The 16,383-nt window shown below is 37.3% G+C and overlaps 1 protein-coding gene across 2 annotated transcripts in view; it reads left to right on the forward strand.

Annotated features, from left to right (window-relative positions):
- The window catches only part of LHX9 (LIM homeobox 9), a 28,561-nt gene extending 14,201 nt beyond the window's left edge, over positions 1-14,360 (forward strand). The window contains exons 4-6 of one of the 2 annotated variants that reach the window (XM_015816159.1): positions 1,027-1,032; positions 12,601-12,803; positions 14,103-14,360. In XM_015816159.1, the coding sequence (XP_015671645.1) occupies positions 1,027-1,032; positions 12,601-12,803; positions 14,103-14,360 (467 nt within the window). The remainder of the gene's footprint in view (positions 1-1,026; positions 1,033-12,600; positions 12,804-14,102) is intronic. The other variant, XM_015816152.1, reaches the window with a different exon arrangement.
- Positions 14,361-16,383: the final 2,023 nt, after the last annotated feature.

The following is a 16,383-nucleotide window of genomic DNA, read 5'->3' on the forward strand; positions in this document are numbered from 1 at the left end:
CCTTTCATTTGGCAAAGTGGCTTAAAACATCCTTTTCCCCCCTGATAGATGCTTTGTGCAAGAAAGACAAAGTTTGGGCATGATGAATTAGTGTTTAAGGGAGGATAGAAAATCAGATACATCATAGTAAAACCGAGATGGCAACTGAAAATGGAAATTGATTGTATTTTCTTCTTTTATAAAACCTGGCTGAATAGAATTTATGTGGCACTTGACTGGCCCCCCCTCTTTGCCCCACTTCCATTTGAGTTCTGCAGCTAAAATAAGAGGCTTCGTATTATCCACCAGTAAAAAAAAATCGTAAACTGTTAGCTCTCAACATCTTTGAACTGACAAACAAATGTAGCAGTGACCTCTGGTGGCTTTTGAATGGAGAAGGTCTATGGAGTAGGGGAGGAGAGCTTTTGTGTACTGTTTAATTTGGATGTGCTCCTGGCTATTGTGTTAGCCTTAAAATATGACTTAAAATGAGAGAAAAATAAATTTGATATATTTTAGTAGCATTATTTCTCACTTGCCAAGCTTTCTTCTATTCTGATTAAAAGCAGAAGTAAACTGAAACTTATTTTCTTTCTCCCACTTCAGGAATCTTTGAGATTAATATATAATTTCTATCCATTATTGACTATACTGATTGAAGATGATGTAAAATTGTAGTTTGGTCTATTGGCTGAGAAGGCTGCTAGAGTCTAGATTAGAAAGAAAGATTTAGTATATGTGTCCTGCTTCACTAAGTTGCAGTAGTAAAGCAAAGTAATTTTTCTAACTCCCATTTAAGACTTCAGCAGAGGTCTCTCATCCTTTGTTTGGATGTAAGACATTCTTCCTTTTCCAGCCAATTGAAGCTTGATTTAGATCTGGTTTCAATATGCATGTTTATAAAGATCTGATGAGGAACTGGCCTGCCAGTAGAAGGTCTGCCAATGGAAAACTCAAGGGGTGGACAGCATATGGTAACAGTGCTAGGATATATAAAATATACCATTATGTTTCTGTCTGACTCATTAAAAATCAATTAATTATCAGCAATCAGTTAAAAATCAGAGGCAGAGATAGGTATTTGGCTTCTTTGTGATGGAGTACATTATCCTGGGCTTGGGAAAAATATATATTGCTTCTGACAACATATCCAATACATTATATTAAACTACTAGTCATAGATACTAGTTAATTAGTTTTTTTGTGAATAGGAAATTTGTCTTGCCAAGGTCTTGGAAGAGTGATTTTTATATCTTCTCTGGCTTTTTGGGGTATCTTCACATATGATGTTATGTCTGCCAAATGTCTTGCCTAGGTTTTTCTTTTATCAGAAATGTGGTCTGGAGGAAACAGAAGCATTCCATGATATGGAGATATATATTGCCAGCTAGCTGTTATAGATGAAACCTTTTTATGAAGGAACATCATAAAATGATAGGGTAGTTTAATTCAAATACTGCCAGACCTGCTTAATTCTCACAGAAACTTACTTTGCTTTTACTAATATGTGCATAAATCCACATTACAATAGCTTTAATGTTCATTTGGATTCTGCAAATGATTTTCTTTTGTTTTTGCTTTTCTTTAGGCATGTATTTATAATATATTTACACACATTATTACCTAATTCATTCACAAGACTCTGGGTGGTTATTATCTATGAAAGGAAATCATGGGTGCTTTCATAAATGAAAGTGTCATGCCTATGAGTTAACACTCTAATTGCGCTATCCTATCCATCTCTACTCAGAAACAGACCTCACTGTATTGATTGTGACTTTCTTCCAAATGAATAAGTTTAGGAACTCACTGCCTATTTGTTAGCAGTAGTTCATGAAATGTACATAAATCTCCTATTACAAAAGGCAAGGGGCAAAGAAGCAGCTCCATTGATAGTTTATAATACGTAAAGTGCCTAGAGTCATCTTATAGGGAAGATGGCTGGCATAAAAATGTAATAAATAATAAATGTTGATAAATGCTGACTCAAAGTACTGATTGAAAGTATGGCTCTTAAAGATCCTACTTCCCTTTCTATTTTGAAAGATGATGCTGGGGATGTCACTGGGAAAATACTGTTTTGCAATGAACCAGCAGTTTTGGGAGCAGTAGTTCTCCATGCTCTACTGAAGCTACATCAAAGAAAAACAAATGCTTTTTCTTAATGTTCATCTGTGTGGGGTTAATAGAAGACCAGACAACAACTTGGGTGGATGCATGCCAACAATAGGTGTCTCTTTAAGCTGTAGCCTTTGGCTTGCTTGCTTGCTTAAGATCTACGTGGCCCAAGGGATGAAAAAAATGATCCTCATTCTTGGTAGATAAAATTGTATTTTTGGTATTTTTAAAGCAACGAGAGCAACGGGTGGGGGTGGGGAAAGGAATCCTAGATTATTATAAACCATCTCTAAGGAAACTGTATATGTAATTGACATGCCAACAAGCAAAATGTGAGCAGCAATGTTGATAACTGATAGAAGGTCTTCTATGTCTGACTATGCTTTCATCTGATGGCAGAAAGTCCACACAAGGATTACCAGTATGGAAAAACTGTACTTCAATTAATCTCAAAACTGAAACAAAAAGAAATTAAGAACCAAAGGAATTTGGAAAATTTTCTCAATAAGTGAATGCACTCATACACATTACAGAAAAGAATTAATGGGGGTGAATGCCCCAAAACAGCATGATTAATGCTGATCATCTTTCGCAAGTACAGTGTGTTAACTGTTTGGAAGGAAGCAAAATAATGTAGTAAAAGAGGAATAATTGGGTGTTGGAATCTGGTACTCCGAAGAAGAGCATTCAGCCCTGTTCATTTTGTTGTAAACACACCTTGTGAAACTTAATCCCAAGTATATTTTGTGTAGGTGGAAAATGATTAATTTAATACAAGTCTAGTTTGTTCTGATTCATTTTTTAAAAATCAACATATCTTTTAGTGATGGAAAAATAATTATCTGCTCTATTTGATTATCAAGTTTATATGTGTGTGTGTGTGTATGTATGTATGTATGTATGTATACACACACACACACACACACACACACACACACAGTATATATAGTGTATTATATATATAGTGTTGGAAAATATCCAGGATTAAATAAAGGGATATAATATGTGAATTCCGTAGAGAAAGCAGGTAGAACAAAAGAGATGGAGGACTATATAGTTTTAGAACATTTTGAACCCAAACACCTTCCCCAAGAGAAACGTCCATCGATTTTTCTAGTGCAGGGGTGTCAAACTCAATTTCATTGAGGGCCACATCAGCATTGAGGTTGCCCTCAGGGGGCTGGGCATGGATGGAGTGGGTGTGGCCTACTGGGTGGGCATGGCCAACTCTACATTGTTCGTGTCAAGGGTGCCTGTGGGGGCCTGGGCAGGAGTGGGACAGATCTGAGGGTCTCTGGCAGAAGGGGGTGGGACCAGGGCAAGCGCCAAGGCATGGTCCATTTCTTCATTCCTCACAAAAGGTGACACTTCCCCAGCATGCACCCAGGGGGCGGGGCCGACGCAGCAGGGGCTGGTTCCTCGCTGTTTCTAGACGGCCTTGTGGAGCTAACGGCCTTGTGGAGCTAAGACTGAATGCGTTTCAGCATTGATGGCCACCACAAAATTGTACATTGGCTCCCGGCTGACCAGGGCCAAGGCAGCGGGGGCCGTTCCCTCACTGTTTCCAGGATGGCTTCGCGGGCCACATGAAACCTCTTCGCGGGCCACATCCGGCCCCCGGGCCTTGTGTTTGACATGTCTATTCTAGTGAATATAATAGGATTGCAGAGCAGGTTATAGTATACTATGTTTTAGAGTAAGAGCTGAAACAAGTGAAAAAGGGATTAAACAAGTGGTTTTGTGTGGCTTTCTCCAGTAACATACCAGCTTTTTCTGATCTGCTGGTAGTCTAGTTGCAGGTGGAAATATACAAAAGCGTGAAGAATATTCAGTCTGCATACAAAATCAATGTGCTTAGTGATAAGTATCCTTGGATTGTTGTCTACTTCTGTAATCACAGAGTTCATTTTTATGGTCAGTGCTAATGTTTGACAGAGTAAGGAGAGGATGGGGTAATATATTTACATATAACCCTGTAGCACATATTCTGTCTACCATGACTCGGCACACTTCAGAAATGATTCAGAAGAAGCTCTTCAAAATACACATGAGTCCAGCTCTTTTCTGGCGTTTGTTAAAGCAGCTCCTTTATTTCAGGTTAGTGTGAAAACCTGAAAAATGACAGGCTGTTTTAGTGAATAGAGGAGAAGTGCTGTGCTCATGTGAGGTCCAAAGTGCTTCTTCTGAATCATTTTTGAAGCATACACAGCCCTACTGTGCACTATATGTAGTATTTACTTTCAAATTATTACTGACAAGTAATTGCCAAGGGCTGAGAAACATCACAAAGACAAATATATGTAAGGATTGCTCCTAAGTGCATGCCAGTTCTTTTCCTGAGAATTTGCTACCTTAGAATTACTTTAGAAGACTATTTTGAACCATACATAAAATAATTCAGTAGCTTAAAACTGAGAAGACAACGAAATTATTTAAAAGCATACATAATGCAGAAATGCTGTAAAATAATTGGAGGGAAGAGAATTCTAACCATCTGGGATAGCAGATATTTAAGGTTCCAAGCCGTCTGAGATATCTTCAGGAGAAGATGGAGAAAAAAGAATTCATTTGCTAAGGACAGACATCATGGAGGTCAAAGGGTCAAGAGTCTGAAGTCTGAGCTGTTAATAGGCAAACATATTGTGAACATTTTGTTTCTAAAATTTGGTTAGTCGCCATTTTATACAGAAAGGGTGGTAAAAATCAAGTCAACAATTACATAAGCAAGATAGCAAAATATGGCAATGCGTTGTAAAAAAAATACTTCCTTTAAAAGCTTATAGAAATTATATTTCCTTTGGTTGCCTTCAGGCAGCACTGAGGTCATTTCCTACTCTGTAAGTCCTGACAAGTCCTGTGAAATTGTTGTTCCTGATCAATGGACTGTCAGCTGTTTGAGGCTTTCAAATGAGCAAAGCGCAGTCCTGGGTCATTGAACAGGAATTATATAGTTAAGCTGTTATTGTTATGTTTTATAGATGGCCAAATGGGGCTGAGAACCTATTACTTGCTTACCTATTCTCTAGAGATGTGAGGTATTTTGCTCAGACGGGAAGATGATGGGAGTTACTGGTGGGTTACCATGTATAACAGGTGGAGAGCACTCCAATTTGTGAGACAATGACATTTGCACACCAGTACTGGATGTCATTGGGTTTAGGCAAATCCAGAGAATATTTGGCTTTCTAATGTGGTAGAAGTTATGTATCTGCAACTTCTTCTTTTTATTCTGTTCATTAACCTGGTGTGACTGTTCAAGGCCTAAGGTACCACATAAAAAGAAAAGAAGGGAGGTAACTCTGGGACTTGGGATAAAATATGCAGTTGATTTTTCACCCATTTGGAAAATTGAATGATATTTAAACTTTCTTCAATTTTGAAATCCTAATTCTTATACCAAATATTTTTTTCCCATTGCACTGAAACAATTAAAAGAGCGCATTGCTGCGGGATGTTGTTCAGGGCCAATCTCATCATTTGGTAGAACCGTCTCAGAAAGCAGATGCCGGGATCCAAGGTCATGAGCTGTATCATCTGCCATAGGCCTTACATTAGCCTGCCATCCTTAGATAGAATGAAGAATGGTGTTTCATTGCCCCAGTTAAAGTAAGACAGAAGGTGCCATCTTGTCATTGTGTTCGGGCTGATATTTAATGTCTGTAATAATTATGGCGAATGACTGAAAATATCTAGTGTTCTTGTTAGAATTTCTCTAAGTGGCTTTGAAGGCACAGGCGGTACTCATTTAGTGATTGCCTCGTACAGCGACCTTTCATAGTTATGATGGTGATGAAAAGGTAACTTTGTGACCATTCTTTGCATTTATGACCTTTGCAGGTTTGGAAAGCAAAGGAAAGTTGAAGTAAGATCATAAGTACAGTTGCGGTTTCACTTAGTAAAGGGACCGTTTCATTTAAAGACTGAATGGCTGGTCCCAATTGTGGTTGCTAAATGAGGATTAACTGTACAATGGAGGTGATTTAGAATAGGGGGAAGGGAAAATGGAATAGTATATCAAAGGGAACTGTCTAGCTGACTTGCACCCTGATCAGATGCATTTCATACTGCCATAATTTGATGGAGGTTTACTAGCAAATACACTGGTGCCAATGGTGCTCTTGTTTTGTTTTGAAATGGTAGCACAATCCACTGCAAATGCTAAGGGAAGAAAACCTTACAGTTTCACTTTTAAGGTACAGTCAGGAGAACACAAATCATTTTATTTCTCCAGAGAAGTGACCTCAGTGATATAGTTGTTTGCAAAGAGGAAGGAATGGACAGGCCATATTTTTATAACTGCAATGGCTCACAAAAACGCTAGTTAGGGTGAGAATGTCTTTTTCCTCTCAAGAGCATCAGCAGCTACTATAATACCAATGCCACTCATATCAATAGAATGAGAAATAGCTAGTTATATTTCCATTGGCAGCAGTGGAACAAAGAAACAATGAAGTCTTTGCTCTTATTTTCCCCATTTTATTTTCCTTATGTCAATATTCTTTGGACAATCAAGTTTCATTACCTGTCCTGAGACTTATCGCTTTATATTTGTCCTTCTCTGAAGAAATGTTTTACTCTATAAATCAGCTTGCAAAAACACACCCTCCAAAAATAGGAGGAAATTGAGGAATATCAAAATGTAGAACTTTTCAACAGCAGCAGCAAGAATGATGCACAAATTAATGATAGCTCAATAGCATACTATATAGATGGATGCTTTGGAATCACTAAATGAAGAAGTTACTACAGGTAGTCTTCCGACTTACAACAGTTCATTTAATGACCATTCAAAGTTACAACAGTACTGAAAAAAGTGACATGATTGTTTTTCACACGTACGACCTTTGTAGCATCCCCCTGATCATGTGATCAAAATTCAGATGCTTAGCAACAGACTCATACTTATGACTTCTTCTGTGTCCCAAGATCATGTGATCACCTTTTGCAACCTTCTGACAAGCAAAGTCAATGGGGATGCCAGATTCACTTAACAACCGTGTAACTAACTTATCAGCTGCTGTGATTCATGTAACTGTGGCAAGAAAGGTCATAAAATGGGGCAAAACTCACTTAATAAATGCCACACTTAACAACAGAAATGTTGGGCCCAACTATCATAAGTTGAGGACTACCTGTAAATATTTTTCTGTTTGATCCTCAAAGGTAATTCTTTCTCGTGTAATCAGGAATATCACACTATAACACATTATGTAAAAGAGAACTTTGGCAGTTTGGTCTAGGTTAAGGTACTGAACTGGGAGCTGGGAAATCTGGGTTTTGGTCCTGCCTTAACCATGGAAATGTCTTTAGATTATAAACCTCTTCCTAGCCTTGGGGAAAAGGTAATGGCAAGATTTCCAAGAATAATGTATGGATTTCTCCATACTTGTCAGAAGTCAAGAATTATTTGAATGTTACTTGAGAATAGATGTTCTGTATAGAGTATAGAATAACCACATTTGAGTCAGGTTTAGAACCAATTGATGCCTAAACCATAGGCATCTTCCAAAAATTAATGAACCAAAATAGCTTTTTTTCATTTTGCACCTTCTTAAATATAATGGTTTTACAATGTCAATAGCTCTCTGTAAGCGTGAAATTAATGAGCTGCTAGAAATTCTAGGAGCTGTAGAGTTGTAATCCAAATATATTTGAAGGGTGTAACTATTGTTATATTTAGTTTTCTCTTTGAGGACCATGCTTTTTGGCCTTCAGATGAGAAACTATGTCAAATACTAAAGTGTTCTTAAACCCCCTCCCCCATTTAATAGAATTATCTTCTTTCAAAAATCATTCTCATATGTCTTTAAATATATCTTTCTGCTGCTGAAAAAAAAGCTACCTTATACAAAAAGCATCTGTCATCTCTGGCTCCCTGGTATTTTTCCAAATTATTCTTATTAAATTTACCGAAAATGCTTATCAGGTGGGAGTGGTGAAATAAGTTTAGAAAATCATTAAACCAGCATTTGTTGGATATTCTTTCACAACTTAGTTGAGAAGACAGGATTTCAGTTCTGTTATTTTCTTTTAATAGAAGGCAAATGCAGTTATAAAATGTTCCCTCCTCTCTCTCTCTCTCTCTCTCTCTCTCTCTCTCTCTCTCACACACACACACACACACACACACACACACACACAATCTGTCTCCTTGGACTGCTGTAATATGTATAGTATAATCTATGTTTTCCATCATATTGGGATGGGGAATAGCTATACTTTGTGAAAGAATTCCAGCCAACTGTTGGGAAATATTCCAAGATGTCTTTTTAAATGAAAATTCATATTCATATTCAAACATACTTTAAATATGGACTAATTCAATTCCTTCCTAGAATCAATCATTACAATTAAATTAAATTTACATTGTTTATTCTGTTCCTGCATGATGAAATTAGCTTTATTAAATCATTCCTGAAAAGTGATATAATACTTCATGCTTAATAGTTAAAACAAATTCACTTGTATTCTGGTATGAAATGTTTTGACGGTTCTGAGTCCTATTGATCTTTGCAGGGATTCTTTCCACATAATAGAATCAGGATTTTAGAAAGCTGCTTATTTTTTAGGTAACTGGCTCATTTTTAGTTGCGCAACTACAGCTGCAGTGTCAGTGACAGCTCAAAAGCCAAGAGTCAATGGTCTACAATTTACACTTTTCTCAATGATCTAATCCTGCTGAGGATTCATGGCGGTGTTACAGCCAACAGTAGAACATAAATCTATATAAAAGCAAGTTTATACAGAGCCATGTCATATAACATCTATACTTACTGAAGCATGAAACAAAAAGAAACCATCGCTTCCTGCTAAAGGTGGCTCCTAATATGTGATTATTGGATTCATACATTGTTCCATCCTTTTTTCCAGCAGGAACTGCATATGTATCATATATTACCTCTTAATCTGCTTGTTCTTAATGGTCTAACAGTTAGAATTGATCACTTTAGCACCAAAGCCCAGGCTTGAGTCAGAAGGCAAAAAAGCATACCTTCTGCACAAGAAAACAAAATCCTGGTGCTCTCTCCAACATGGAGCTGCTGTTTATTATAAGCACCTGGGGACTGGTGATAATCCTGGATCAGGTCATGCTTTTCCTGAAGGGGGTCTGTGATCCAAAGATCTTCCTGGACTTGTGCCTATTGCTCAAGCAACAAATAGAAGTCATGACTAGGGGATTTCATCCAGCTTCATCTGAGATGCCAGTTACGGTCTACAACTGTTGCTTATGGTCCAAGTAATTATGGTTCAGGATGTTCTGGCAATGTTAATTTGTGTCTGCCTAGAGTTCCCAACTGGGGGCGTGAGATGATATTCCAGGAGGTCCGAAAACTTGGGTTTAGAAGTTTCAAAATTGAGGTGTATATGCATAATTCGTTGCTGTTATTTTGAACTTTTGTAAGGGGTGCGAGAATATATCCGAAGCATTCTAGGGATGCGGGGTATAGAAAAGGTTGGGAGCTGCTGGCCTAGAGACTTACAGGATTACAGGAACGTGGTCTCTAAGGGGCTGCTTTTGAAGATGACCCAGAAGCTATAGCTAGAACAAAACGCTGCAGTTAGACTACTGATGGGACAGCCAGTGTAGACTGAAACCTAATTTGAAATCACTGCACTGGCTATGTGTAGTTTCCATACACAATTCAAAGTGCTAGTCATAATCTCTAGAACCCTGTTCAGAGAAGCTGACACAGATCAGGCTCCTTGTCCAAGTCAAATCTTCATGCCAAGTCTGGTTACTGAGAAGAGCTCTGTTGAGCATCCCACCTCCTTGTGTGGAAGATGTGGCATAGAACAAAAGACATGTAGTTCCCACTTAATTGAACTCTCTGTCGTAGATCTTTCTCCTTGCTTTTTGGAAGCAAATTAAGATACCGTACCATTATGCCCTTGGTCCAAACTGATTAAAGATGTAGTCTAAATATCTAATAAGAACATGTTTTGTTGCTTTATTCAGGATGGGTATGGGCTGCTCCAATTCTCATTTTTCTTCATGTTTGTAGGGGAAAAGAAAGTAATAGCACTATCCAGTAATGTACAATTGTGGGTCTAGTATCCTTTCTATGGAGAAATTAGATTGATGGCAATTACAGAAGAAAAGTGATGAAGAAAAAAAAATACAAGTTGATTCCTTTTCTTGCAAGCTTTTCTCTGCTGCACAGCACACTCATATTAATTTGAGTAAAGGAAACAGCTTATAAGCTTTAATAATCTGCCCATAGTTGGCTGAGTAAAGTTTCAGAACTACAATAAATAACATTTGAAAGGCTTTCTTATCTCCTGAAGAAATGTGCCTTCAAAATAAAGTAAAAGGAGTAAAAGTTGGCAGGCACCCTTAGCAGATGGTGCATTAATGTATGTTTTAAGGAAACAACCATGTGGCTGCTTTTTCATTTTTACTGAATCATCACTCATCCCATTATTTGGTTTATCATTTTAGAGCTAATGCTGAATGAAGCAGTAGATTTCCAGACTATATCACTTCCAATTCAGCATTGTGTTGGTGAAGAATATTTATCCATACCAACTTTAATGCTGCTGCATGTCAAAAAATATTCTATGCTAAATAAATGCAACAGGGCAAAGTATATATATATATATATATATATATTCTGATGGCCAGCAGTAAGAGGTCAATGAAATTTTAGTTCAAAAGATCTGGTGGGTGCTAGATGTATTAATTGTATTAATTGAATTCAGAAAGAGATGCTGTGGATTGATGGCTCATGTGTCTGGAATTGGGTAAGTATCATTTTTGATGGACTTCTGTTCTTCCTGGAGGAGCAGAAGTGTAAATAGTTTTTATATTCTCCTAGATTTGTTTCCATTACTCAAAGATCCAAGTGGCCTTAATGGACTATAAAATATTTGGCCAGTTGTAGCTGACACTTTTCTTTAAACAGGGATGGCCTTGTACCTCTATTGGTAAGCCTTGCTTAAGGACAGTCATTGGAATTAGCAATTGTGTTGTTAAATGATGCAGTTGTAAAGTGCAGAGTCATGTGGCTGTGCCAACTTATGACAGTTCTGTTGTTGGGCAAATCGATGCGATTGCAGTGTCCTGTGGCCATATGATTGCTATTGGTGACCTCCTGCTGTTTTCCGCATTGACTTTGTTTGTTGAAACTGGTAGAGAAGGCTACAAATAGCGATCACATGAGCAAAGGATGTGGTGACCATTGCAATTGCAAATTGATTGTCAGGAACCCAAATCACGATCATGTGACTGGGAACACTGCAACAGCCACAACTACAAGGAACAGTCAAAATTCATTGTCATAACATTGAATGGCTGCTGAATTAGTAGTTAGTTGCTGAATAAGGACTGCCTGTAATTCATTTTCTGGTAATTTTTATGGTTAGTTGACTGTAGAGTAGATTTGTCCTTGAACTATTTGAAAGCTTCAGCTAATACTGAGTAGAGTGGCAAGACTGCTAAGGAAGCTCTGCTAGCTGCCTGAACTTCCAGATGGAAGTTTAATAATGACATTTAAGATATGGAGCCCTGATACTTGAGCACTGGAGTGCCTCTCCTAGTGTGTACTTGCCTAGCCATATTCTGTTGTAAGAGCTTTACATGGGGACTTGGGGGAGGGCCTTCTCTATCGTGGCACCTCAGCTCTGAAAACACTTTTTCTGAGAATCTAGGAAGAAATCAACTTTGTTTGCTTTACAGTGACATTTCTCATGGAGAAAATAAATCTAACAAACAAAATGAAGAGTGCACCCTTTCCTTCATAATACCAAGGGAAAACTCACAGGAGGAAATTGCAACCTAAAGAACCCCCAACGTTCCATCCTCTATCATTCTATCTCCTTCACAAAGGTCTTTCCAAACTCTGCTGCCTACCATGAGATCTCATTCCAGATACACTGATCAGGACTGGCCAGTAAATCGGATCCTTAGGATTTTCCACCTTGCAATTCTCAATTTCTATAAAATCTTTGGTTTCCCATGTTTGGGGTCCCTCTTTCTGGTAAAGCATGCACTAAAAGAAAGTGTGGTTCTCCTCCTCCATGTTGTGCCCCTTCTTCAGACTGTTTCGGTGACACATGTAAAGATCTGCTTTTTATTCTTGCATTTGGGTCACAGCAAGTGACTCAGGGCTGCTGTTATTTTAAAAATCCTGTACTTTTCTCTTACCGTATTAGGTTCATTTTTATTCTTTAATTATACTTTACTATTTTGTACTAGGATATCTTATAGATTATGTTCTACTTTCACATTTTTAGAAATAAATAGGCAGCAGGGATTGCTTTAAAAATGGAAGGACATGAAAACAACTTGTTGTCTGGAATGATGTCCAGGACTGTATCACATCATTTTCTTCATATTATGCATATAATACATTAAGTGATATTAATGTTGTAATCCTGCAATGGAAGGAAATACGTTAATATTATATCGGGAGTTCTTTTTGTCCATGTATACAGATATAGACGCACATTGCTTATTTTCAGCTTTCCAATTCTTTTGTTGTTGTTTGTTGTTTTCCCAAACAGGTTGTAATGAAAATGAGGCAGACCATCTGGACAGAGACCAGCAGCCTTATCCCCCATCTCAGAAGACTAAGCGCATGCGCACTTCTTTTAAACATCACCAGCTCCGTACCATGAAATCCTACTTTGCCATTAATCACAATCCAGATGCTAAGGACCTCAAGCAGCTTGCCCAGAAAACTGGACTAACTAAGAGAGTTCTGCAGGTAAGAAGCCTTTGCTATAAGTGTCTCCCTTCCATTCCTTTCTCTCCATTTAAAAATTGCATATCCCTTAGATTTCCCTTCTGCCATCTTAAATTAGCCGACTCCTCCAATAGATAAATAGGTATTCATTTACATATTCAGATCTTATCCTCCAAAGGTACTGAAGGTATATTTAAGTGGGCAATTATGCTTCTCTCCAGAGCTACTGCTCTCAGGACTGAAGGAAAATCAATTTTGTTTGCTCTGATTGGGATGGGAAATATGTAAAATATACTGGTATCCTTTGTAATTAAAACAGTAATTGGATATTGAATTTAAGGCAAATAATCTATTTTACTGCATTTCTCCATTTTTATTAGCCAGAAGTAACCTCAAGAGGCCTGTGTGTCAACATGAACTGAGTTTTATTATATACAGTCAACAATCCTATGGGAGTATTTGTTGCTATACTGCATTATATTAGAATACTAAGATGATGTGAAGGAAAACAATTTGGCCTCATAGTGTCACTAGCAAGTTGATTTAACACTATACATTGAAGATTTTCTGGAGGACTGCATAGAGAACATTCATAGATTTAATTCTCACCACTGAATTCTGAAGCAGTGCAGTACAGCAATTAATACATCACATGGGATTTGTGTTGTATGTAAAGTGCTTTAATCTGTTATCTTTGGGTTGCTCTGTAAGATGTGATGCTCTCAAATCTGACTCTTTCATAACATAGTTGAAAAAAACCAATAATTTTGGAAGAAGTTATAATATTTTTAACAGATACAGGGTTCTGGCCATAATGTATCATACCTATAAATGATTTAGATCATTACTTGTGGGCCAACTCCATAGAAGCCAACAGAAATCAGTGGAAGGAGTTTAAGTGCAAGAGACCAGTGATCGTAACGTAACTAGCTCAGCTTTGAAATAGGACACACAGAAACCACATAAGAAAAGTGGTGCACAAATTCTTTCATTCTGCCTTTAATAGTCTCCATGTTTTTAAATGATCGTAAGAGTTTTTAGAAGAATATTTATTTTATCAAGATGTTATGGCACAAGTGAAAAACAAAAACAACCATAGGTGCCCATTAAAAGGATTATTTGATAGTCTTAGTGAATTATCATTGAAAGAGTCCCCAGATAATATAGCAGTAAGTGTGATCAGTGCAGTGGGGGAAGGAGGAGAAAGGCAAAACAAGAAACCCACCATCCTTTAAAATGCAAACAGAAATAGGAAGAAGCAAAGATAGTCAAAAACAAAAGCTAACGTTGGTAAAGAAATCAATTGGGATTGGTTTGCAGGTTTGGTTCCAAAACGCAAGAGCCAAATTCAGAAGGAATCTTTTGCGACAGGAGAATGGGGGTGTTGATAAAGCTGATGGCACGTCACTTCCGGCACCGCCCTCAGCAGACAGCGGCGCTCTCACTCCACCCGGCACTGCGACCACTTTAACAGACCTGACCAATCCCACTATCACTGTAGTATCATCAGTGACCTCTAACATGGACAGCCACGATTCCGCGAGCCCCTCACAAACTACCTTAACAAACATTTTCTAACATTTGATTTCAAAATTCTTATTCGTTACTTCTGCTTCCTCTTCTTCTTTCTCCATTATATGATTATAATTACTATTAATATTATTTGCAACATTTTTAAAAAAAAATAAACAACACCACAATATATTTGGGAAAACCATCTTGGTGTGTAGCACCCACAACCACTTGGCAAATGAGTTTGCAGTAATAGAATTCTATTATAATGCAACATGAACTTGTCTATAAATTGTTGTTGAATTTTCTTTTAATCATTGCCTAATTAAAGGGAAGGTTTAAGTGCCTCTTAAAATTGTATGTTCCTTATTTCCAGAATTTGCTGGGGGCAAAATGGTTGATATATTAATCATAAAGCTGTATTTTCAAATAAATAGATCAGTGTTTGTTTTCTTCAAATGATTGGCATCTGAATCATAAAAAATATAAACAATTGAAAGGAAATCCCGCTGAGCAAGGCTGACCAAGCTCTTTTGGTCTAAGTCAGGTGATCTGTGTAACTTGCTTTCTTTATTCTATGGTGGTTCCCTGCAATTTGGAAGCTGTCTTTATGATATGTTTGCCATGTACAAAACCTACTCAATTTGCATTCTACCGTGTTATGATGTGACTTGGTTTGGCATGCCAAACTAGTGATGGTTGCTTTTGGCATCAAATTATATGACTGACCTGCCACTTACAAGGAACCAGCATAGCCTGAAGAAAAAAGTTGTAAAGCACAAAATTCAAATAATATACACATTGGGATATATAGAAGGAACCAACTGAGTAGGAAGAGCCTAAAGAATCAAACTATCATGCTCTAAAGTCAGTTCTTATAATGTTATTGCACATCAGTTACAGATGTGTGTTAAGACAGTTGTTTGTATTCATCCTGAGACATGGCATACGACATGTCCTGCAGAGGAGTCTCGCTCATATACAGGTCACCTAATTAAATCACATATGGGTTGAGTATTAACATAATTATGTCAGAGATACTTGTGGTCTACTTGCCCAGATGTCTGTGACTGTTTGCTCAGTTAATTTTTAGATGCCAACATGCTCTGACCATTTTTAATCAATGCCAGTATTTCATACTGAAAGGCTGCCCAGGAATTATTTGCATTTCAAATTTTTAATCCTCAATTTGTCATTCAGATACTTACATTTTGTACTTTCTTTCATTTTCTATGCATACAAAAAAGTTGTAAAAGTTTTGCTTGGGACTGAGGTTTGCACAGTTTTTATTAGGCTTAATAAGAGAGGGAGTAGTGTGCCCTGGAAATAATGGGCTCCAGCCCCCCCAAAAAACATGTGAATTCTTCATTTATTAATTGGCTTCTGTATGATGCTTTATGCTGTAATGTTTAGAAGCCTCTTCAGATATATAAAAACTGATAGCCTAAATGTGAAAATCTTATTTTCTGTATTTTTCTGCCCATTTTCTGCCCATCAACCTTCTTTAAAACAAAAGGAAATTTATTTCTGAAAATGTATTATATATAAGACCTTGAATGAGCAAGGAATTAACAGATTTCATGTATCATGCTAAACCATTGTTTAGTGAATAAACCTTAACTTACTGGGTTTAAGTTAGTTAAGTCACAAACTCTTAATTTACAAACTATTGTATCACATAACACATTAAGACCAAATTAAACAGTATGTAGTATATGAACCCTGCCACTTATTCCATGTTTTAGCTATATTATTTTTCAGGATTTGTAATACCGCAGCTATGTCTACGTACATACAATGAATAACATTTAGACTACATTACCTTTTCAGCTAACTTAGGCCATTTATGAATGTCAATTGTTAACTTTCTGTCCTGCAGGCTAGTAAATACTGCTGGAAAATAGAACAGCCTCAGACAGTATGAATGTTGGTTGTATTATCTAACACAAACTTTTTTCTAAAATACATTGATCTTAGAAACATTTGCTTGGGGCTAATCCCTATTCAACTGTACAAACAAATATAGTTTCAAGCTTCATCTGGTTTGCAGTGGGACTGATAGCAAAACACTAACATACCCAAAGATTAA

This window comes from Protobothrops mucrosquamatus, unplaced genomic scaffold, assembly GCF_001527695.2.
Source record: "Protobothrops mucrosquamatus isolate PMUCROS unplaced genomic scaffold, P.Mucros_1.0 scaffold_109, whole genome shotgun sequence".
Taxonomy (NCBI): domain Eukaryota; kingdom Metazoa; phylum Chordata; class Lepidosauria; order Squamata; family Viperidae; genus Protobothrops; species Protobothrops mucrosquamatus.